The sequence below is a fragment of the Schistocerca americana genome, chromosome 4, assembly GCF_021461395.2.
Source record: "Schistocerca americana isolate TAMUIC-IGC-003095 chromosome 4, iqSchAmer2.1, whole genome shotgun sequence".
Classification (NCBI taxonomy): domain Eukaryota; kingdom Metazoa; phylum Arthropoda; class Insecta; order Orthoptera; family Acrididae; genus Schistocerca; species Schistocerca americana.
Window position 1 is genome coordinate 330,972,679 of NC_060122.1, and position 25,757 is coordinate 330,998,435.

A 25,757-nucleotide genomic window follows, 5' to 3' on the forward strand; every position below is an offset into this window, starting at 1 on the left:
CCAATCAAACATATATATAGAGTGAATTGCCCAACTGCAGAGCCTGTCCAGAGACTGCCATGCCCAATGTTCTAACCCCAACTGTATGCTGAATCTTTGGTCAGAACCATGATCCTTGTCCACACACCAGATGACAATCTTCATACAGACCTACTCAAGGTGAAGAATCCTCATTTGGAAACGTGACTCCCTATCATCCAAGCATTCAAACAATCTCTCCATTCCACAGCAGCTATTCAAGATCCTTCAACAGTGCTTGTGACAAAGCCACAGTCAGAAAACAAGATCCAGCCCAGAGGCAGCATCCTAATCGCACCAATCACCTATATCGTCAACATTCATAGCAACTTTCCTCTTGTAGTCAAAGTCTCAGCAGCAACAATACTGATTCAGGAGGGCAAAGGACAGTGGGTGTGACACATAAAATGTCAGTGGAATGTAACAGCTGGGGACAAAGCTGACCAAGAATCAGAGGTTGACAACACTCCGTACCCACCCAACAGCTTTGTTCAGGCTACGATGCCGCATACCATCAGTCCCATGTGCCTCTCACTTCAAGTCAATGGACATCCAGTCAATTTTCTGCTTGATAAAGGATCTTTGGCCGCCATCATTGATTGGATCATATATTCAACTTTTGGAGCACCAACTCCAGCCATTCAGTCAGCATCTACGGAGCTCCACTAATGATATCATCCATATCAAAGGGCATTTTCAGGCCATAATCTTGTATCACTAATGCACCATTCAACAAGAGATTCTGGTAGCAGACAAACTGCATCATTTCAACCTTCAGGGGATGGACTTATTCTCTGCTCTCTGAGTCGAGATCCATGATGCTCAGCCTGCCATCCACTCAGTGACTACGAACAAATTCACACCTGTTTTCAAGCATCCCACCTCTGGAGTTATGAATTTTGCAGCAGATATAGACCTTCTTCCCACAGCCAAATTGCACTTCTACAAAGCCTGCAATGTTCCGTTTGTCCTTAAAGACATAGTACAGGACAAATTATCCCAGGTTCAAGATGCAGGCATCATCACTCCATTGGCCAACAGCCAATGGGCAATGCCCATAGTTCTAGTGGAAAAATCAACTGCTGTACTATGAGTTTGTGGAGATTTTAAGTCAACAGTCAACATAAAATCCATTGCGGATGTGTAATCAATTTCTAAGTTTGACACTTTGATGACTCCACTGGCAGCAGGCAAAATATATGCCAAAATCGATCTTGAAGATGCCTATTTACAGCTCCCTTACAACACAGTACAATCGTCTTCCATTCAGAACTGCTAGTTTCCACTATATTTCACAGGCGCCTGGAGCAACTGGTCCAGCCATTTCCTGGTATAGTCAACTATCTGGACAACTTACTAGTTGCAGGCAAGGGTGACAAGAAATTATTGGACAACCTGGAGGCCTTCTTCACAGAGCTACAAGAGGCCAATCTAAAATAGCACAAAGACAAGTGTCTCTTCTTTGTCTCTCAAGTCACATACCTAGGATATACTTATTCATGGCCTTTGGCTTTCATCTTACACCAGAATATGTTGACACAATCCGAAATCTATGCACACAAACAAATACAGTTCAGCTTCAATCTGCATTAAAACACCTGAACTACTTCAGGCATTTTATACCACATGCAGCCGCCATCATGGAACCACTACACCAACTACTTCGGAAAAATGTCAAGTGGCAATGGACCTAGAATGTGCCATGGCACTCTCAAAGCTCAAGCAATCACTCCTGCATCCGACATGCTTAATGGCTTATGATGTGCAATACCCATTGGTATGGGCAGCAGACACCTCAGATTATGGTCTGGGGGTGGTTCTCTCTCACATCATCAATGAAGTTGAACGGCCAATTGTATTTGTGTCCAAAACTCTTGTCTACTTCACAATGCAATTACAGCCAAATATAATAAGAAGCCCTGGACATCATCTTCGGTGTAAAGAAATTCCATGATTACATCTATGGCCACCACTTGACATTCATGACTGAAAAAAACTGCTTCTGTTGTGATTTAATTCAATGGTCACTATTCACAGTTGCACTACACAGCCCTTCATCTTTCTGTCTACACATAAGATAGCCCATATCGAACGACATCACAGCGTGCCATTGCGGACCTGCTATCTCACTTACCTGTAGGCAATGACAAGGTGTCGATGACAAATCTGGGCTGTGTTTTCACTCGGACACCACTCTGGCTTAGGTTGCCTGTCGCCTCCTGCTCATTGCAAAACTCACCGCACAACACACCAACATGGATCCCACACTTAGGGCAGTCAGCATAACTGTCCACAACGGATGGCCCCCACACCGAAAAGGCATCAGGAATCCAGAAACTGAAGGATTCTGGCATCACTCAGATGAAATCTTATTGCTGCACAATATCCATCTCATACAAGATGGTGCTGTTATTCCAACAACCTTACAGTAACGGGTGTTGTAGCTCCTAAATGAAGGACTCTCGGGCACTATCCTGATTAAGTGCCTCACAGGGCAGAATGTGTATGGGAGAGCATGGACACCGCCATTACCATCTTAGTCTCTTCCTGTCCTACAGGCCAAAGCAAACAGGCAAATTCCCCTCACCATTATTACCACTGGCCTGACACCTCTGAACCTTGGTCCTGCCTACCCATTGACTTTGCTGGACCTTTCCTTGGCTTCTCCTGACTTATTGTGGACAATGTGGTAAGCAGATTTCCCTATGTCTCCAAAATGTCAGACGCATCTTCAGACTGCAGCATCCATGCTCTTTCAAATATTGTTGCCGCTGAAGGACTTCCTAAAACAATTGTTTCAAACAGTTGACATTTACATTGTTCATGTAATTTTGAGAAAAAGGTAGCTTTCAACTGATCCACACAACAACCTTTCACCCAGCTTCCAATGGCAAGGCAGAAAGATTCATTAGGACGTTCAAAACACAAATGACCAAACTCCATCAGCACCATCTATTAGAAGACACACTCTTGTTATTCTCGGCATCCTATCAAGCCACTTCCCAGGAAAGCTCCTCTCCAGCAGAGAAACTACATGGATGTTCTCACCAGTTCCATCTCTTTCTTCTGCATCCTCAGTCTGGCCCTGAAGCCACTCAGCACACTCAGCACCATCACTTTACCATTCAAAACCCTGTGTGGGCCCTTAAATTTTCTTGGGACCGACAACAATATCTACCTGCCACCATCTCCCGTCTCCTTGACTAATATATGGAGGAAGTTACTTTGGCTAACAGTGTCACCTGCCAGAAGCACATCTATCAGCTCCAAAAATGCCTGGGTCCTGGCATAACAGACACTGGTATAACTCTGGTTTCTATTCCAGAGCCACCACACTCATCAACCAGATGGAAGAGGACAGGGCAGTCAACTGGGATATGGACAATGCAACCCAGGGCCAGAACCCTGCCTCCACCACAGTGACACCAGAAGCCATCCCCATGAACTTGGTTGCTGCGCTGACTGCAGTCCAGCACCCATATAAGGACATCAAGATGGGCTCCAACCTTTCATTCTTTTCTGGTGGGGGAGGTATGCAATACCAGAGATCTTCACAGAAGCAGTTGGCAAACCTCTGGGCACCTCAGGCATGCTTGCAGCCTTCAGTGTCACAGACTCGCCCTGTCGCAGTAACGGATGGACACAAGGTGGTGGTACCAGCACTCGCAGAGGCCACCCCTTCCAACCGACCTATTTGCATCCACCATCCATATGGCAAAAACATAGTGCCATGAGTATTCCACTAATGGCCACTATAAAACTTGGTGCCAGAGCACACATATCAGTTCTTCCGGCTTTTAGAACCTCTCCTAGCCTACAGGTGGGAGCTATTCACCCCCTTGTCTTAGGATGTGCTCAAAGCCCACCACATGGACTGACACTGCTGTATTCAGCCTTCATCGTTGTTCCCTTGGCACAATCAGACTGTATCCTGGATAAATATTTATGCTCATATGCTGGTGTTATTCAGGACAGCTTATTTGGACTTATAATATTTTCCAAACACATGTATTTGTCTAAGAAGACCCTAACTGTGATACTTTGGTCAGACTCTGGAATCACCTTACTGTCCAGTCTTCATACCTGTGAGATACTGTAATTGTGATTTTATTATCATTGAAGTTGACATTTTTTTATTTGGTCAATAAACTTTTGTAAACTTTGATCACTGTTTTTCATGTGTCGGTATGACTTATGGAATTTCTGAATTGTTTGAAGACAAGGATGCAGTAATTTGATTGTCCATGCATAGAGATGATGTAGAGGCAACTCAAAATAAGGTGAGCAATTTTCTCATCATTGCCAGTCTCTAAAATAAAATTATCTACCATATCAGCATGTCAATCACAGCCTACCTGGCACTGAAATCATCCATCACTGCAGGTTTGGTGAAAGACAGGACTGTCTTGACTTGGGTGGAAAAATGAATCGAAACCAACATCTGATGCACTGGTGCATACACTTGGATAACTTTCTGCAGAATAGTTTCTGTATTGAACTGGAAGAAAATGACCTTACAGGACACAGGTACAACTTTCTTGACAGTCTGTTTGATAACTGGATGAACTATGAACACTACTCCATTGAAATGGTAGGGACCATTTTTGCCAGTATAATACACTTGATAACAATGAAGCATTAACATTTTCCCAAATTAGGCCAGCACATCTCATTCATTCTAAGGATCTCAACTTGAAGTCTTTCTACCCCTCTGATGGCTTTGTAAGTCTTTCCATTTTGAAATAAGCTGCAGCTATTCCAAGTCGCTATCTGTCTCATGAGTGGTCCAGAGAGTATTAGCAACCCTGCCCACTGGGGGCCATGGCTTTTCAGTTTTACAGTCATGTTAAAGACTTTCCTGTGGATTAAGTACAATGTGGTTGCCTGTTGCCTTCCTTGTGCAGTTTTCAGACTGCTTGTGGCACTAGAGCTGCATTCTCAAACATGGGTCACACCACCATAGCAGATAGTATCTAGAGTGGGGCCCACGTGCACAAATAATGAAGATGTTACCCTCGATCATCATGGATTCCAATGGAATTTCTTCTGCTGATGGACTATATCCCTCCACAAAGGTTAATCTACCTGAAGCCAATGGCCTGTTAGGGCCATCAGGTTATTTTCTGCCAACATTTCTCAGGACTGGAACACTGGCTGCACACTGTGCTCCATTGCCATAGCAGGATATTCTGGCAAGTTTTTTGTTCAGGATCATTGGTATATTACATTCAAAAGGGGGCTAGGTCATTAGTAATTTCAGTGGAAAATCTTATAGGGATTCCATCAGACCCTGGAGCTTTGTTTAATTTTGATGACTTCAGCTGTTTCTCAACACAACTGACATTAATACTTATTTCACTCATTTCTGCGATGATTGGATAATTAAAATGGGGAATTACTCCTGAGTTTTACTTTGTAAAGGAACATTTGAAAATGGAGTAAAGTATTTCTGTTTTGCTCTGCTAACCTCAGTTTCAGTTCCTCTCTTGTTCATGAGTGTCTGGACACTAACTGAGGGTCCACTATAAGTCTTTACATAAGTCCAAAATTTGTGTTTTGTGAGAGGGCTTTCAATAAGATTCTACTACAGTAGTCACTGAAGTCTTCCCACATCACCCTTTTGACAGCTAAATGTGTTTTATTTAGCATCTTTTCATCTATAACCCAATGCTCCGTCATATATTTATTGTGCATTTACATGTTTCTTGACAGAGGCTACACACCATGGGTGGGTCCATCTCATCTTGTTCCACTACGTAAATATCTATCCAGTGCTTGACCAACTATTTTTCTAAACTTAAGCCACGGTTCATGACACTGCTCCTTCCCAGAGACAAATGCATTGATTCCTTGTTGAGATATGATTTGTATTTCATTATAATTACCACAAATCAATCCTATAACAACTTGCAGACATTGTGTCACATTTATATAGATTTTGTAACTGCAGAAAATATTTACAGATAACAGAACAAGTTGTAATGTTACAAAATTTTGAATGGATGGCAACTTAAAGGCAACAACACAATCATGAAGGTTAGCTGTTTGAGTATCATGAAAAGTGTAGATGTCTTTATTGATACAGTACCATGTAGAGTAAAAGAAGAAATCCTTACTGACAATTTCTTAAAACAGATAGATTAAAACAGAGTCCAAAAAAGCAGAAGAAAACCAAATTCACATCTACTCACAAACAGAGCAAGGGAAAAGGACTGTCTATAAGCTTCCATACGAGCCGTAATTTCTCACATCTTATCTTCATGGTCCTTATGTGAAATAAACGTTGGCGTCAAAAGCCAGTTCTCTAAATTTGTGAATAGTGTCTTGTGGAAAGAGCATCATCATCCCTCCAGGAATTTCCATTTTTCATTTCATGAAGCACTTCCATAATACTTGTGTGCTGATCAAACCTGTCTGTAACAAATCTAACTCCCGCCACTGAATTGCTTCGATTCTTGCCTTAACCTGACGTAGTGGGGATCCCAAACACTTTAACAGTCTCCTTTATGAATGAGCTAAACTTTCCCAAAATTCTCCCAATAAAATGAAGGTGAACATGGCCTTCTCCACTAACAACCTGACATGCTCATTCCATTTCATAACACTTTGCAATGTTATGCCTAGCATTAATCGAAGTGACCGTGTCAAGCTGCACCCTGCTTACACTGTGTTCTTGTTTGATCTAGCAGAAAAATGAATGTATAAAAAAAAAAATAAAAGAGTGCAAATGATACAGAGAAACAAAAGTCATTCAGAAGCACAGGGCCTGAAACATCAGTGTAGCAAAATATTGCAACTACCAAATTAAAATATCTAGTTTATTTTTTTCTCTCTTATGTGAAACTTACCTGACCATTTCCATTCTTGATCTACAGTGACAGACATGGAAAAGGACATGGATTTTTAAGTTCCAGAAACTACATTTTTTGCAATATGCTATGATTGCTAGTCAAATAGTATACTACAAGCTACATTTTCCACAACTGATTTCATTCAATTCTGTTTCTGCAGTGTGTTTAAATCAAAGACTTCCCATGTAGGAACTTAATTATGCTTGTTCTTAAGACATACAATATTATAATGTGAGAAATGTCTTTTTAAATAAAAACTGCTGTTGATCAAAAATAATGTTGTGTATTTCCTTTTCAACGTATTTCACGTATTCTTTATGACAGACAGATGATCAAATGTAGACTAACAATTGTACACAGTCACATTTCTACTCTTGCTTTGCATATGTGTGTGTGTGTGTGTGTGTGTGTGTGTGTGTGTGTGTGTGTGTGTGTGTTTGTGTACAGGTGTGTAGATGTGTGAAGGTTTGGGGTGGTACTGAATTTAAAAGCAGTGCAAAATTTAAAGAATCAACTGCTATGAAAATCTTCATTATTACTAACACTTTTGAATGTTATTGATTATCATCAAGTACCTCATGACCAGCAATCATCATCAGGTATCTCATGTTTGGTGATAGTGACACAATCGAACTCAACAGTAATAATAAAGATTTCATCACAGCTAGCAGTGCAACAACACAAGTTTTAATGAATATATACAAGCTGTGGAACTCAATTTCAACACTGAAAACTGCTATAATTTGTGATATAAAATGTATGTATGGAGAAACTTTGTTGCTAATTAAAAATACTTTACCAACGGCCGGAGATCTGGATGGTACAATATATGACCATTGTTGTTAATAATGAAAGAGTAGCCATTGACACCAAGCTGCAAAGAAGAATTTCAGTTATCATTAACTCTTCAGCTGATGTGACTGACAAACAGCGCATTTAAATACTGTTATTGAAGACATAGTTTATAATGTTGTGTAATAACACAAAATTAATTATTCAAGAAAAAAGCACAAAATATTACATAAGATTAATTCAACATCTCTTTTTTTATTTAAAGCAAATAAGGGTAATAAGAATCAAAAAAATATTGAATTAATAAAGAAGAATTCTGGAAGGGTAATCTGCATTTCCGTTTTATCAATATTAATAATAAAACTGTCTGAACACTAAAACTACCAGGCGAATGTTTCATGAAGTTTTCACAGGTACTTCTAGTGTAACTTGGGGCAGCATATAGGGTTTATTTCATCAAAAGCAGATCATGGAAAGAAAAGTTATCACAACTTAAAAGTTTTACGTAACATTTTCTGCTGAGCTTAGTATCTTGGAAGTTAACCATCATGCCATAGCACCCCAAAGAACCAACAGAGGGCTGTGTTACTTTCATAGTACATCAAAGAACCAACAGACAGGCTGTTATTTTTAATTTTGGAAATTTACATCAGTGACAGAATTAGGCACTGCAATCTTATCTTTATGAATACAAACTACCAGGGAATTTACATGGCTAAGATATATGGATTTACTAATTTCACTTTGTGTTAAAAACTTGCTTTGATTCATTTGATAGATTTTGTTTATATTCTTTGCTATGAAAAAAGAATTGATTAACTTTGCTTTGTGGTTTGGGTGCCTAATCATTACATTTTGATTTCATACTAATATAAATACCTACAAAGCAGTCGAGTCCTACTGAATACACCAGAATGGCTAAGAAACTGATGACTATGTGGTCTCAAGAATCGGTGAGACTTTGCATAGTTCAAGAACATCTGGCTTTAACTTGCTCTTTGGAAACACCTTCCAAACGTGAAGCACGACATAACTGTGATCAAGACTGTCATGCATTATGTCACTTCTAAGAACCCTTCACTCACAGAGGATTAAAGTTACTTCTGTCCAATGTAACATCATAGAAGCAGACATTTTGATGGTAAGTGATGCATGTGAGTGAGTTTTATACCCCAAATTTCACTTATTCCTAACAATTTATTATTCTGCTTTAAATATGTACAACTCCTATGAACTTAAGTTATGTCATGACCATAAACAAAGCACAAGATCAGACACTGTGTTTTGTGAGCATGAAAATTAGTGTCAGCTGATTTTTGCACAGCCAGCTCTACAGGGCACTCTCCCACCTTAGTGAAGCAAACAAGCTCTTCATTCATGTCACCAATCATACTGCTTTAAACATTTTATACAAAAAAGCTTTTTACCCAATCATACTACTTTAAAATTCATATACAAATAAGCTTTTTAAGTCAAAAATAAACTCCATGTGTACGAAGTGTCAGGTACAGATAAATACCCAAGCAACATTGGTTTCCTCAACTAGTTTTGAAGAGAGAGAGAGAGAGAGAGAGAGAGAGAGAGAGAGAGAGAGAGAGAGAGAGAGTGTGTGTGTGTGTGTGTGTGTGTGTGTGTGTGTGTGTGTTCGTATTCTAGCTCAAGAAACGATTCATCCACAAGTTCATAATTTCTTTCTTTTGATGAATCAATGCTGTTGATGAATCAATGCTTCTGCTTTTCGTTGAATGGTCCCCTTCACTTCTAAAGTATTTATGTTCTACCAGAACTGATGTGGCCATTCCTCAGGACTGCTTCACTTTGTGTATGTACAGCTACCAGAACTAATGTGGCCATTCCTGACGACTGCTTTACTTTGTGTATGTAGAGCTAAAATTAAATCTAATCTAAGCTTATCAATACATGTGTAAAATATGTATACTATACTTTTTGTTCCGACATATTTCACATCCTTGAAAGTCTCTCTGATTTGAGCCTATGACATAAACAAAGTATCCAGTCTAATGCAAACTTATCCACTGATAATAAGCTTCACTCATTGAACATTATTTTTTTAAAATGCCAGTTTCCCTATCTGAAATACAATGTGTCCACAGCCAATATGCTCATACAAATCTCATGGAGTATTTCACAGTAATAATGAAAATATGAGGGCTATTCAGAAAGTAGGGAACATTTTGGCATTAAGAAAAAACTAAGTACAAGAAATACATGTTATTATATACATCTGAAAGAGCGACTGACATACGACTTTTCCACATAGTCACCAAACACATTGAGGCATTTATCATAGCGATGGACAAGCTTCAAAAGACCTTTGTCGTAAAATTCTGCCGCCTGAGACTTCAGGCAGTGAGTCATGCCTGCCTGGAGTTCTGCATTGTCATCAAAGCGCTGCGTTGCGAGCCGGTTCTTCATCGTGGAAAACAAGTGGCAGTCGCTTGGTGTAAGACTGGTGCTGTATGGCGGATGAGGGAAAATTTCCCATTTGAATGAATTAAGGAGTTCTTTAGAGCAGTTTGCCATGTGAGATCAGGCACTGTCGTACAAAAACAAAATTTTGGATGTCAGCTTTCCTCGGCATTTGTTTTGAACTGCTCTCCTAAGGCTGTGCAAAATTTGACAGTACCGGGCAGAATTTATGGTTGCTCCACATTCGAGGAAATCAATACGAAGCACACCTTGCCTATCCCAAAACACTGTTGCCATCAACTTCCTTGCTGACAAGGTTTGCAAACATTTTCTTTGTTTTTGGGGGGACCTTGTGTGCCCCCACTCCATGGACTGTAATTCTGTCTCGCAACTGACGTGTTTCCCCCAAGTCTCATTACCGGTTATGATTCAATCCATTAATGAATCACCATGTTTGTGGTAGGTCTCCAGAAATGTCAATGTTGCCTGCCATCAACTTCCTTGCTGACAAGGTTTGCAAACATTTTCTTTGTTTTTGGGGGGACCTTGTGTGCCCCCACTCCATGGACTGTAATTTTGTCTCGCAACTGACATGTTTCACCCAAGTCTCATCACCGGTTATGATTCAATCCATTAATGAATCACCATGTTTGTGGTAGGTCTCCAGAAATGTCAATGTTGCCCCCATTCACTGTTCTTTATGGTGGTCTGTAAGCATTTTAGGCACCCATCGTGCACAAAATTTGTGGTAGCCTAGCTTTTGAGTGACAATCTCAAACAACAACGTCCGTGAAACTTGTGAAAAAGAAAGTGAAAGTTCTATTATTGTGAAGTGATGGTTTATTTCACGAATCATTTCATCAACTTTAGCAACAAGATCGTCAGTCATAATACTCAGGCGTCCACTCTTCTCTTCATCATGAACGTTGGTTTAGCCATTTTTAAACTGAATGCATCATTACTAGATGGAACATTCACTCATTATATTGCTTCCATACACTTCGCACAGTTCACAATAAATTTCTATAGGTTTTAGGTTTTTTACCAACAAAAACCCTAACACAGACTGTACCTAACAACTGGCGAGATTTTTGATTGCAGTGCACATTTCAAATTTGAATATCGAAAAAACCAGACATGCAGAGATGTTTCCACTGTCATGGATGGATGTCGACTGAGCTGCCGAGCACACATATACCAAAATATATGCGATCGGCACGCACCTAGCAGCGTCAGATGCAAAAGGTTCCCTACTTTCTGAATAGTTCTCGTAAAAGTTTTTCCATGTCAGCTGTTCAAAGACTGATAGGGGTCAGGCAAGGAAATTGACTCTCACAAATCCTCTTCAGTACTGCCCAGAAGCTGTCAGAGCACAGTGTATTTGACACTTGCACTCAATGGCCTAGAACACACTAGCTGGTGATCCTTAAATACTAGTATTTTTGGTTGTTACATATCTTTTCTGGCAGCTGGGGCAATGATGTGTTATGCTGACAATACCTACAGCAGTGAGCCATCGGAGACAGATTACGAGACTTTGAAGTTGAGATAGGGTGATTAACATCTGAGAACAGAGTCATGGGAAATGGACATGTGAAAGATGAGGTGGCAAATATTACAGCAGGTATACCAAGGCATATATTATTTGATACACAAAGATTAACCAAAGTATGTGACTTGTAGAATGTTTCGCTTTAATCAGAAATAAATTTACCGGTCCAGATGTCAACTTACGCAATTTGTGTGAATACCTATTGTTAGTGTGGATACCAGCACATAGAATAACCTTTAGTTGACCTTTACTTTACTTACAAACAGACTGGTACTGAACCAACATGAATAAAAATGAACTTTGATTAGTGAATTACATCAGTGTCAATGAGAAGGACTTAGGTAGGCATGTCCTGTTGTATGATGATTAATAAGCTAAGTCAATGCGTCTTTTGTTGCAGAGGATGCTTGACATCACTAGCTACGAATTTTGTGTTGTAACAATATTATGAAAAGGATATGTGCTATTCACTATAGAACGGAAATGCTGAGTTGCAGATAGGCACAACAAAAAGACTGTCAGAAAGTGAGCTCTTGGTCAACAAGGCCTCTGTATGAAATAGAGAACACACGCACACACACACACACACACACACACACACACACACACACACACACACACACATGTGATTCACACACAAATGACCACTGAGCACTCCCACAAGCAGCACTCAGTGTCCCCCATCCCTACCCTACCTTCCCTCCCAGCCTGCTCTTTACCTCCACCATCTGGTTGCCTCTCCCATCACACGCTACTGCTCGCACTCTGGCCTCAGCCAGAGCTGTCATGTGCGTGTGAGCTGCATTTGGGTGAATAAATGTATGTGTATATGTGTGTGTGGTGTGTGTGTGTGTGTGTGTGTGTGTGTGTGTGTGTGTGTGTGTGTGTGTGTGTGTGTGTGTGCACGCGCGCTCTATTTCTGATGAAGACCTTGTTGGCTGAAAGCTAATTTTCTGACAGTCCTTTTGTTCTGCCTATCTGCAAATCAGCATCTCATCTCAACTGTATGCTGATTAGCAACTACCCTTTTCATAGTATTTGTGGTGTCACTGCCAGACACCACACTTACTAGGTGGCCGTTAGTATACGTCGGACCCGCGTGTCGCCACTATCAGTGATTGCAGACCGAGCGCCGCCACACGGCAGGTTTAGTCTAGATAGACTCCCTAGCACTCGCCCCAGTTGTACAGCCGACTTTGCTAGCGATGGTTCACTGTATACATACGCTCTCATTTGCAGAGACGACAGTTTAGAATAGCCTTCAGCTACGTCATTTGCTACGGCCTAGCAAGGCGCCATTTTCAGTTACTATAAGTCATATCTTCAAGAATGTCTTCTGAACAGATAATATTGTGACTCACGTACCGTCAAGAGTGACGTTCATCATTAATGGATTAAAGTTAAGTATTTTTACATTCCATCCCAGATTTTCCATTATTTAATTTTGTGTTGTATTATATTTAATTACAGTCACACTGCAAGTTGCTGTCATGCAGTTCCATCCTTAGCCGGGAGTGATGTGTTTGTAAGTTGTCTACCTACAAAAAACCTGGTTGCCTACAAATTAAATGAACTGTAGTATTTTCTGAAAAGTATGAGGAACTTAAAACTTGTTTAGCTTGAGAACATAGCCCGTTGCACTGCTATCGTTGATATGCCATGATAATGACGACTCATACCAGTGCAGTTCATCTTCTTTCTGAAGTAATGATGGTGTTCCTTGGTTCACTTGTAGGTTACTTCTTTCCACATGTGTCAGTAACGATTGTAGTTCACATATATGCTACCCTCCCTGCTGTTGTCTTGCATAGTTCCCAATTGTTCAGTTCCTTTCTGGGATTTTTGAATCTGAAGATTGCATCCTGTCAGTCACATTGGGTGCCATTTGTAAGCTCCCTTTCCTTCTCTTGAAATACAACATTAATTTAATTCTGAAGACAATCAGATCTTTCACAAGGAGACAACTTACAAAAGGTTCATGCCGGGCTAAGGAAGAAAGCCAAGTGCACAGTGCCCGCGAGTGCCTGTAATTAACTATAACACAAAATTAATAACTAGAACTGGGAAGTTCTCTTGACAGTAAAAGATGGTGTCCACCAACTTTGTTTATTAATGTTCTAACAATAGGACACATCTAACTATGCCCTTTTCATTGGCAGTGATATAATTTGCAAATCATAGTCCATTTATTCCAGAGAAGCAATAGTTCATTCACTTTGGTTCAGTACCAGCCTGATTATAAGTATACTAAAGATCAGCTATAAATTATTCTATATGCCGTTTTCAACACGAATAATGGATGTCCACACAAACTAAATAAGTTGGCACCTGGCCCCATGATTTATTTCTGCTCAATTCCAAAGATTCTCTAATCCATTTGTAACTAACCTTTGTGTATATATTAAAATACCCCTCAATATAACAGCTTTAATACTTTCCACCATCAATTTCACATACTGATTTCCTGTAACTCTGTGCCCAAATGTTAACTCAGCCAATCTCAACTTCTGACTCACACAACCACAGACTTTCTCTCAGGGTTTGCTGCTTCAAGTGTTGTCAGCATGACATGACAATGTCACTTGCCAGAAAAGACCTGTAACAACCAAAAATACTAGAATTTAAGACTCACCAGCTAGCCACGAGTACAAGTGTCATAGACACTGCACTCTTACAAAGTAAGTCATGAGACCATGAAACGAGGTCATTTTTACTTCCCGATGAGACCAGTGATGTCCATACTGTGCTATATTATAAAAATTAGTGTCTTGGGCACATTCCATTGTATTAAATTTGATTACCAGATTCGGCTTTTCAGTCATCATCAGATCTACAAATTTAACAGCAACATATAGGTGTGTAGTCAATTCTGACCACACATGTCTGTGCTAAAATTTTTAGATCTGATGATTGTTGAAAAGCCAAAACTGGTAATCGGTTTTAATGAAATAATTGTCACAAGGAAATCACAATCAAGTTCGAAACCATAAGGCAGGATCATCAATGAAGTACAATACTTAGAACTGAAAACAGATTTATTATTGACACCAAAATACAGCCAGAACAGAACTGAACTCCTTGACAGAGAGAGGAGTTACTTATACACAGACTGAATATTCCAGAATGCTGGTATTTACATAGACATCAAATATTCCAGAACATATAAACATTTCAAATATAAGATAGTTCAAGAAAATTTCACGAATGATAAATACTATATAACAAATAATTGTTGGTGATCAAGTTTGGACTGGTCAGCCCCCATACACCAACCAGTGAGTGTCAAATGCACGTGTCATACGTTGTGGCATTGCTCCTCCTCCTGGAGGGACAGTGACCCCCTCACATCCTAATCAAGTTGTTAGTTCTTCTTTACTATTATGAGTATTGAAGGTAGCACCTTCCATTAGAGCTTCATGATCATCGAGTGGTTCGCACCTCTGCACTGTAGCAGAACTTCACATGGAGGACATGGATGATGGCTCCACACTTTTGTTTTCTTGATGAAAAGTCGTAATCTTTGACTTCATCTGTGACATTCAACAAGTGAGAGAGGATATGATATGGCCCAAAGTAGCACTTTAGTAACTTTTCTGATGGTCCTACTTTCTGGACAGGTGTGAGACTTCAAATCAAATCTCTAGCACTGCACCTCACTGGTCAATGCTTGGCACTGAAGTGCTCTCAGTTCTTCTCCTAGACGACCACGGCCTGTATGCCAGCCAGCTGTCTTGCTTCTTTGGCCGTGGTGATGGGGTGTTTCACATATTCATCCTGAGTGTCATTCACTTGGAACAGGAACAGTGTATCCATTCTTGTATCGGCCTCTCAAAAGTGGAGCAGAAAAAATGGTGTGGAGCCTGTAGTGTCTTGCTTTGCTGTGTTGCTTGCAAATGTCACAATGGGCAGTGCTGTACCCTAATCCCTGTGTTCAACATTAATTACATTGGAACCAAACCTGCCAGCATCTTATTAAATCATTATGTGAAGCTATTTACCTGTGGATTGTAGTTTATGTCCCAATGTGTAATTACCTCTTATACTAGTCTCAACTGGAAAACATTCCCACAATCAAAGAACATCACACTGAGTGTTCTGTGCTTCAAAATTATGTCTTCTATAAGGAACTTTGCAATTTCTAGACTTTCAGCAGTTGGCACATCTTTAGAGAGAGCATATCAGGTGAGGTAGTCAGTGCCAACTATTATCCATTGATTCCTATTTGTCGACTTTGGGAACATCCCCACCAAGAGGTTGATTCCAATTTGTTCAATGGCACTGCTGCAGATGGGATGGGTTCCAAATGCCTTGGAGGTAACTGGGGCACATGATTCCATCATTGCCAGTGGCAGTGGTAGTCCAATGGATTGGTAGTGCCATGGCCTGTGACACTTACATTTGATTCAGTCCAGTCTTTATCAATCTCATGTGATCAGATGTTGGTGCATCACAGAAAAACTTCAGGATAGCTGGCTATAGATGAGCTGGGATGAGAAGCATCTGTTTTTCTCCAATGGACCTCAGTTCCTCTCATATAACACTCTGTTAATTAATTAATTAGAGTTCTCCCTTGATCAGTTCCTCCTTCTTCAAGGCTTCTAAGGTTTTCAGCAGTGCTGGATCTTCCCTTTGTTCAGCAGCAGCGTCATTTAATGCAGCAATGACTGTGGTTTCATTCACACTACCGTTGTTCTACCAAAGGATTCCTTGAAAGACACTCAGAGTCCTTGGGTTTGCGTTCACTTTTGTAGAGTATTGTGATGTACTCCTGAAGCTTCAGTGCCCACATTACCAGTCAATCTGACAAATCCTTCAGGCTTGTGAGCCAGCGGGAAGAATGGTAGTCCATCATAACAGTGAATGGGTTGCCAAATAAATACAAACAGAACTCATTTATGGCCAAAACAACTGCAAGGCATTCTTTCTCGGTTGTAGAGTAGTCCATCTTGGAGAGTACTCTGGAAGAATAAGCTACCACCTTTCCAGCAGCTTCCTGATTCTTAATTAGAACTGCTCCTATTTCAAAACTGATAGCATGGGTTCTGTCTCAGAATTATCATCGAACAATACTAGAATTGTAAAAGATGTTGGCACTTACTTAAGAACAAGGACAGCTCTTTCTTGCAACTCATTCCAGGAAAACCTAGCATCTCCCTGCAGTAGCTTTTGCAAGGGACATGCCTTGGTACAGAGGCCCTTTATGAATCATAGCAGTACAAGCACATTTCAAAAAAACTTCTCACATCATGATTGTGCTGAGGAGTTGGAAACTCTGTGACTGATCTTATTTGCTCTGGATTGTAATGGACGCTCTCACCATTCACAAGGTGCTCCGAGATTTTTATTTCTTGTGTGGTGAGGAAGAACTTTAGCAGACTGAGGCAGAGACCTGCAGTGTGAACATACTTCACCATGGTTGTTTGGGAGCTTAGATATTCTTCAAATGTCTTAATAAAATGACAATATCTCCAGATACCACATAAGCATTGTCCATTTAAGGTAGCAAAGTAGGTTGTCCATGATATGTTCAAAGGTGATTGGGGCATTACACAATCCAAATAGCAACCTTCAAACTCACAGAGTCCATTACGAGTTATGAGGACTGTCTTTTCCCAAGCAGATTTGCCAACCTCAATTTTCCAAAAGCTTGCCTGCATGTCCATAGATGAGAAATTCTTTGCTCCTTTCAAGCAGTCTAGCATCTCATCAATGCGCAGCAATATATAGAAATCTTTTTTTGAGATTCTGTTCAGCCATCAGTAACCAACACAGAAACGCCATGTGTCATCCATGTTCTTCTTAAGAAGTATAGGAAAGAACCAATGAACCTCTGAAGGGTCAGTGATGTTATGTTGCAGCATATTCTTCACTTCCTCACAGATTATCTGTTGTTAAGGTGATGACTGTATATGAGCACTGGCTAATTGGTGTATGGTCCCCAGGGTTGACATGGTGTTTTACCCTGGGCTGCTTGGTCTGTCTTTCCTTCACTCCAGATTTGAAAGCATCCAAAAACTGTCAAGGAATGGCTATCACTCAATGACGTTGTTCCTTGGTCAGACCATACCCTACTGGCAGTTCGATAGTGGCTCACTCATTTGCACTGTCAATTGTTGTGTGTGTGTGTGTGTGTGTGTGTGTGTGTGTGTGTGGAGGGGAGGGGGGGGGGGGTATTATCCTCTGTCAATGGCACTAAGCTGCCTTTCCTGGACTGGTGCAACTGTCCCTGGGCATATACCCATTGGGATGAGCTTGGCTGGTTGTGGCAGTTAGTGATCCAAAGTTATCCTTGACTGTCTACAATGCTTATGATCACTGCCGGCATTCAGATTTCTTTGTGAGCCTATATAGCTTTTTACAATCAACAAATGCTCCACAGTTCAACTGAGCATTTCGATTAATGACTGGAACTCATTTCTTTAATGATGATAGGATAAAGTCTTCATTGGCAAACAACTGCGCAGACCAGTGTTTGTTATGTGTGCACATTCGAATAGCTTTGTCAGTCTGGAGCTCTGACCTTCCACAGTGTATGACTGCTTGTAATGCCTGTATGAAGTCCCAACTGAGAATAACAATATGACTACATTCTGTTAAAACAACAAACTCATCAGGTTGCTCACTGATAGTTATTCTTGTAATAACACATGTCACTGTTGCTTGAAGGTATTTTCCATTTGTGATCTTCAGTTCAATCTCTTTTGCATCACAAAACCAGGGTGCAGTGATGGGCTTTGTCCCAAAAGTTGGCTATTATCATCTGCAGTTGCCTGGCATGATAGGACTGTAGTGATGGTTGACATGTTACAGCACAACAATCATCAAACATTTATTTCCTCTCTCTACAGTATCCCAACATACCACTGGTATGAAAACTTAAAGTTGAGTTGTTATTTGTCTTCAAATGTCTGTTTTCTGTGAGATTTTGTACTTAGTGGAGGACCTGGTTGTCCCTGCATTGATCAGATGCTGAGTTGTTTGATGGTTGCACCATAAGATAAAGTTGGCAGAGTCCTTTCTTCAAGGCATGTTTGACTGGTGGCAGAGATTGGTGCCATAGATCAATACATCTCTTCTTTACAGTCTGAATTATCTCCTGACATGTTGGTTCAACATTCATGGCTGCTACTTCTTGTGTATTCAGTCTGGTGTTTCTGACTGTCGTACATGGCTGTATCTCTCCCCTCACTATCTGACGTATGAGGGAGACAAGCTCATGGTGGCCCACAACTGCCACAGGAACCATATTTGGCAGCTGGTCTTCATCCATCTCTTTCTGTTGCATTTCCTTTACTCAATGGCACCAATGATGAATTACTCTGTTGTTGTGACTTTCTCTGCCAGAAGAGCCTGATACATGTCTTCTATGATGCCCTTCATTATGTGTGAGATTTTATTGATGTCTGTCACATTCAGATTTATAAGGCAGCACCAGGCCAATGTACAAGGGTTGGAACTTTAATAGTGACAACTATTTATTTACAGCTCATACAAAATAGATATGTGTTCCAAAAATGAACAGCATAGAGACAGAAGTGATGACACTTTCTGCAGGACCTGACCATCATTTTGAAGGACAATGCTCAAGCACGTACAGCGCAAGCTGTTACTGATTTGTTTGACTGATGGGGCTGCTAAGTGCGATACCACCTACTGCACTCCCCTGACTTAAGCCCTCGTGAGTTCAACATGATTTCTAAACTAAAGAAACACTTCAGGCATTCGCTTCAGAACTGCTACAAATTTGTCGGGCAATAGACCACGCCGCTCAAACTGTCAACGCAACTGGCACTGCTAAGAGTATCCTACGACTTCCACATCGCTGGCACCGGGCTATACACAATGATGGTGACTACTTTGAAGGTCAATAAAACTTTGAAACATGTATCTATTTTGTACAAGCTGTAAGTAAATAGTTGCCATTGTGAAAGTTCCAACCCTCATATTCTCTATGTAAATCACACTTCTGCTAAGCAACTTGCTACTGTCACCTAACATTTTCTTCAACCTGGAATTTTCCCCAGCTATTGAGTTTCTCTTTATTAATATCAAATCACTGCTGAGCTACGCCATCCAATAAAAGAACACATTTGCCAAAAACATGATGTCACACACTTGTTGTATTTCATGAGTCGGTCAAATCTTCTCAGCCATTTTGCCACGTCCTGACTAGTGTCTCTGGAAAACACTGATGGATGTCTTGGAATCCATCTGTACCCTGAATATACGGAGCTTACAATAATGTACTGCTTGTATTATGCTTCCTCCCCATGCATAGGTGGCAGTTTGTATGTTGTCTAATTGGAGCCATCGTGGTGTAGATGTTTTGAAGCACATGGCATCTCTACCAAACAATTTCATGTCAAAAAGATAAAGAAGTCAAAATCCAAAGGCAGGGCCATTAATGCAGTACAACACTTAAAACTGGAACCATGTATATCACTGACACCAGTGCACAGTCACAACAGAATTGAACTCCTGGGCAGTGATTGCAGTCATTTACACAAACACAGAATATTCCAGAATGCTGTTATTTATGCACACATTAAATACTCCAGAATATTTGAAAAATTTAAAAATCAGATATTTCAAGAACATTCTAGAAAAAGTAAACACCAGTTAACAAATAAATGCTGGTGGTTAGGTTTGAATTGGTGACCCATAGCAAGCCAACCAGTGATGGTAACCACTATGCCACACTGTGAGCACCCATGCTTGTGGCAGTATTCAGCGACCATGACATTGCATGTTAGTATTTAAATCTTGCGAACTTGGGAAGCAGCTCTGAGAGCTGAAGCAATAAAAGGAATACACTTTGGGAGAATAGGAATAAATCTATCATTTAATTTTTAGTCTTTACTGATAAATTTACTCATTAACTCATAACTAAGATAATATGCAAAAGATGGTGGATAATCACTGTTGTTGAAACTGTAAAAAGACAAGGGACATAGAATATAAACATCAGAGAGAAAGATAAAACATAACTGAAGACTTACATCTTGGTAAAACTATGATCACTGCCGGTATAATGAAAGAACACAGCCACTTGGTAAAATTCATTTTGCAGTACTGCACCTGAATATGATCTGCTCGTCAAATGAAAACTAGTAATAAAAAAAATAAATACAGATATCTATATCATATTTCCTGTCAGAAAGAGGCATAAAAAACAACATGGAGCAGCTAAGTGAGTGGAAAAGTTCAAGTAACTGGGGGAACTCTTCTGATCCAACGGAATATATACAGAGAGGGAATAAAGACAGATCCAAAAAATTAGAATTAGCGTACCATGTAATCTACACAAGCTAATCAAAAATATGCATGATAAAGGGGTGACCATCATGCCCAAAATTAGACATTATAGTACAGTAAACCCATAGACCCCTCATGGTCTTTGATTAGTGATCAGAACATCTTCATTTACTCCCAGGTTCGAGCCTCACCACCACTTAAATTTTGAATAAAAATCATTGGCAATGGCAGCTGAAGACTTCCAGCAACAGAAGTTACCCTCAATCTGCCAATGGCCTTTTCCATCCCATTATGGAGGGAAACTGCCCCTAAAGGTGGAAGAATCAGCAATCGTAAAAAGTATGCAGAAGGCACTGGAAACCACTGCATTAAAGACACATAATGTTTATCCACAAGACATGGGGCCTGTAATTGAAAAGTGTCACAATGATCTCTCCATTGGCAAAAGACTCCAGTCTTGCCCCCATTTGGATATTCGGGAGGGGACTGCCCAGGTGGAGGTGACCACGAGAAAAAGATTGAATAACCAAAGAAAGGATAATGTTCTACAGGTCAGGGCATGGAATATTAGAAGTTTGAATGTTGTAGGGGACTAGAAAATTGAAAAGGGAAATGCTAAGGCTCAATCTAGGTGTAGTGGGAGTCAGTGAACTGAAATGGAAGGAAGACAAGGATTTCTGGTCAGACAAGTATAAGGTAATAACAACAGAAGCAGAAAATGGTATAACAGTAGTAGAATTCGTTATGAGTAAGAATGTAGGACAGATCAAACAATGCAAAATCCAGGATGGAATAATAACAACATTTTGAAAAGGACAGATTTCTACTCACCTTGTAGTGAAGATGTTGTTTAGCAGTCTCTTTGTTGTGCCTGTCTGTGACTCAAAATCTCCACTATATGATGAGTAGCAATCTATTCTCTTAATAATATAGTCAAGGAAGGGCAGAGAGTGATTTACTGTGAACAGTTCAGTGATAGGGTTATTCTCATCAGAACTGGCAGCAAACCAACACAACATCACAAGCTGAAGATGAAGAATTTGAGAAAGTATATGAGGATACAGAGAGGGTAATTCAGTGCATGAAGAGAGATGAAAATCTAATAGTCATGGGGGACTGAATGCAGTTGTAGGCAAAAGAGCAGAAGAAAGGGTTACCAGAGAATAAGGGCTTGGTACTATAATGGAGAGAGGAGAAAGACTAATGGAGTTATGAAATAAATTTCAGCTAGTAATAGGGAATACTCTGTTCAAGAATCACAACAGGAGGAGGTACACTTGGAGAAGGCTAGGAGAAACAGGAAGATTTCAGTTAGATTACATCATGGCCAGGCAGAGATTCTGAAATCAGATACCAGATAGTAAGGCTTACCCTAGAACTGATACAGACTCAGCTCACAATCTGGCAGTGATGAAGAGAGGCCAACAGAAGTCTACTAATATCAAACATAGGTCTTAATTTGAGGAAGAAATTTCTATGAATGTATGTTTGGAGTACAGCATTGTGTGGGAGTGAAACATGGACTGAGGAAAAACCAGAACATAAGAGAATCAAAGCATTTGAGATGTGATGTTACAGAAGAATGTTGAAAAACTTAGGTGGACCGATAAGGTATGCAATGAGGAGGTTCACCACAGAAAAAAATGGTTCAAATGGCTCTGAGCACTAAGGGACTTTACATCTATGGTCATCAGTCCCCTAGAACTTAGAATTACTTAAACCTAACTAACCTAAGGACATCACACAACACCCAGCCATCACGAGGCAGAGAAAATCCCTGACCCCGCCGGGAATCGAACCCGGGAACCCGGGCGTGGGAAGCGAGAACGCTACCGCACGACCACGAGATGCGGGCTCACCACAGAATCGGTGATGAAAGGAACACATGGAAAGTACTGACAGGAAGAACAGACAGCATGGTAGGACATCTGGTAAAGCTCAAGAAATAACTTTCATGGTACTAGATAGAACTATAGTGGGTAAAAACTGTAGAAGAAGACTGTTGCATGTGCCATTCTGAGGTGAAAAGATTGGTACACGAGAGGAATTTGTGGCAGTCCACATCAAACCATTCAGAAGACTGATGACTAAAGAAAGTCAAACCAACAGGATTAAATGGTTGCAAGTCTTTTATACTGCAAAGAAGAAAACAGAATAACAAGTACTTGTGAAAAAACAATGAAGGATATTGAGAAAAATGTTGGTATTACAGTAAACTGCAAATGAAACACGGAACAAATTAAGATTTACAAAAATGTATCAAAAAGATTACGCATACAACATGAAAATTTATGTTGAAAATATCTGGGTATACTCTGAGAATAGACAAAAACACATTTACCAAAAAGATTTTTCATTTAATTTTCAGATTGAGAATGACCACCAAATTAGTGGTGGAGGACAAGAAGGACACAGAAGAGATTGGTATACATCACAGGTAATATATAATAGTGATTAGCAAAGGAACTGCATGAAGATTTCAATATCAAAACACAAACCACCTACAATTAGAGCCAGAGTTTTATTAACTGAACAGCAGAAGAAGACAAGAAGTGAAAGAATGCAGAAGTTCTGGGAAGAGGAAAAGAGACAAGCAAAAGTAATGAATTATCTGTGATTCACAAATGGACAAATTCAATGATGAAGTAAAAAACCTAAGCACTCTGCAAAAAGCAGTAAATATTTCTAAGTACAAATGTAACTAATTCATGTCCATTATATACGACTTGACTAAATGTAATACTTTGTAAATTTACATGATCAGCACAATGGAACAAACTTTTGAGTGTTACCACACAAATGTTCCATCTAATCACCTGATTCTAACAATACTTGTAACTATTGTAAGAATTAGTCTACATGTCTTACAAACAATTATGAATGATTCTTATTGCAAACATCTTACTCATTCTACATCCTACTGATGTATTTGCAGTATGGTTCCAAGAATCTTAAAATAAAGTATGCTTACATTTTAACTTTTATTAAACATTTCCTGAATTTCAAATTTTCTAGTTTTGCTGCTTATGTGATTATTATGTAGTTCAAAAACATTAACTTAAATTTCAAACAATGGAAAAATCCAGGATGGAATAACGACAGTATTATGGAAAGGATAGATTGCTCTTCATTATTTAGTGAAGATGTTGAGTCACAGACAGGCACAACAAAAAGATTGCTGAACAAGTAAGCTTTCAGCCACAAGACCTTCACCTGAATTAGACAACACACACACACACACACACACACACACACACACACACACACACGCATGCATGCCTGTGCGCATAGTCATACAGACACAACTCACACACACATGATCATTGTCTCTGGCTGCTGAGAACAGACTCACTTAACTTAAATTTCACTACACAGCACTTTTGAAAAACAGTTTGCGAATGATAACTAACCTTATATGGCTGCACCAGTTTCTTAATTTGTTCTACAGGAACATCAGTGCCTACCACACCTAGTAAATTGGCCACTCTTTCCTGAAAATACAAAGTATTCTTCTCTTACTTTCATTTCATAGAGGAGAATTTACAAACTTAAAACAATACATGTGATATTCTAAATCATCTGCAAAGTTTGGGAAACTCTTCTCCTAGCATCTGCCTGTATATCAATGTCTGAAATACAGCGTGATTCACAATTCCTATTACAGTCTTCTGAAAAGGAACACATGACTTGAAACGTACTGTTTGGATATAAAATAAGTTTCAAGATCAGATCACTTTCAAATCTCCCATTTCATGGTGCAGCCCAAAGAGGGTGCCGTCATTAGTTCTTTTGGTAATTATGACATCACATACCACTTTCATCTGGCTACAAAACAGCTGCAAGAAACTAGTACATTTGCAAATATGTGGGTCAACTGTGTTGTTCCATGGATGTACTGCACTCTCAAGTTTGAAGAGGATGTCATTTGGCACATAGAACAGGACCTGATGAAGAGTACTCAAAATGTTGCCCACAGCACACAGAGAGCACTGTTCCCGCTGTGTGCATACCATGAAGCAGGACGTCTGAAAGTGATCCGATCTTACATCCAAACACACATTTCCAGACATTTACTTTCTGTTAAGTCATTTACAACTCCTAGAAGCCTATAGTATTAATTGCGAAACACTCTGTGTAACTTCTCAAACAATGTAGACAGCTATATCTACAATTTTTAAGAAAACGGTTCAGTAAACAAATTTATTAAAAAACCACAGGTATCTTCAATTCTCATACATGGAAACTTGCAGCAATTCTGAAAATATTAATGAAAACATAGCTTTCATGAATTGTTTAATAATCAAAAGCTTTCATGTGTTCTTCCTTGCTGCTATCAAATTGCTGACTGCTGTATAGAGGCATTATTTTGATCATGACAATATCATCAATATTTCTCATCCTTATCCATACAAGGCCACATTTTCTTACCTTGTTGGCAGCATGTATTCCATTATGTGGTTTGGTCACAAAATAAACAAGCCAGTTTCTGAAAAGGTGGAACTTCAAGTCCATCTGCCCCTCCCCCAAAGATAGCTTATCAGCATTTGCAAATAGTTTAGATGCAATGAGCTTGATGTTGTGAGCATGTGTTGTGTGTTCACCTTCATTGTCATAGAACATCAGCAGTGACTGAATACACACTAGAATACTTCCATAAAGATAAGTTTGTGGGTACAACCATTTTACAATGAATGATCATTTTTTGGAACATAGGAATATAAATAAAAATATAAATAAAAATATAAATAAAATATAAATAAAAATATAAATAAATAAAAATATAAATAAAAATAAAAGTGTGTAATAATACTCACAACTGAGATGTTATCACAAAAATAAACAAACTATGGGACACAGCT

At 39.6% G+C, this 25,757-nt stretch overlaps 1 protein-coding gene across 1 annotated transcript in view; it reads right to left on the bottom strand.

Moving 5' to 3' along the window:
* Nucleotides 1-25,757, bottom strand: part of LOC124613049 (voltage-dependent calcium channel subunit alpha-2/delta-3) — a 622,965-nt gene that overhangs the window by 245,943 nt on the left and 351,265 nt on the right. Inside the window, exons 10-11 of the mRNA XM_047141624.1 lie at nucleotides 24,309-24,389; nucleotides 7,669-7,743 (exon numbers count right to left, since the gene is read on the bottom strand). Of these exons, the coding sequence (XP_046997580.1) occupies nucleotides 7,669-7,743; nucleotides 24,309-24,389 (156 nt within the window). The remainder of the gene's footprint in view (nucleotides 1-7,668; nucleotides 7,744-24,308; nucleotides 24,390-25,757) is intronic.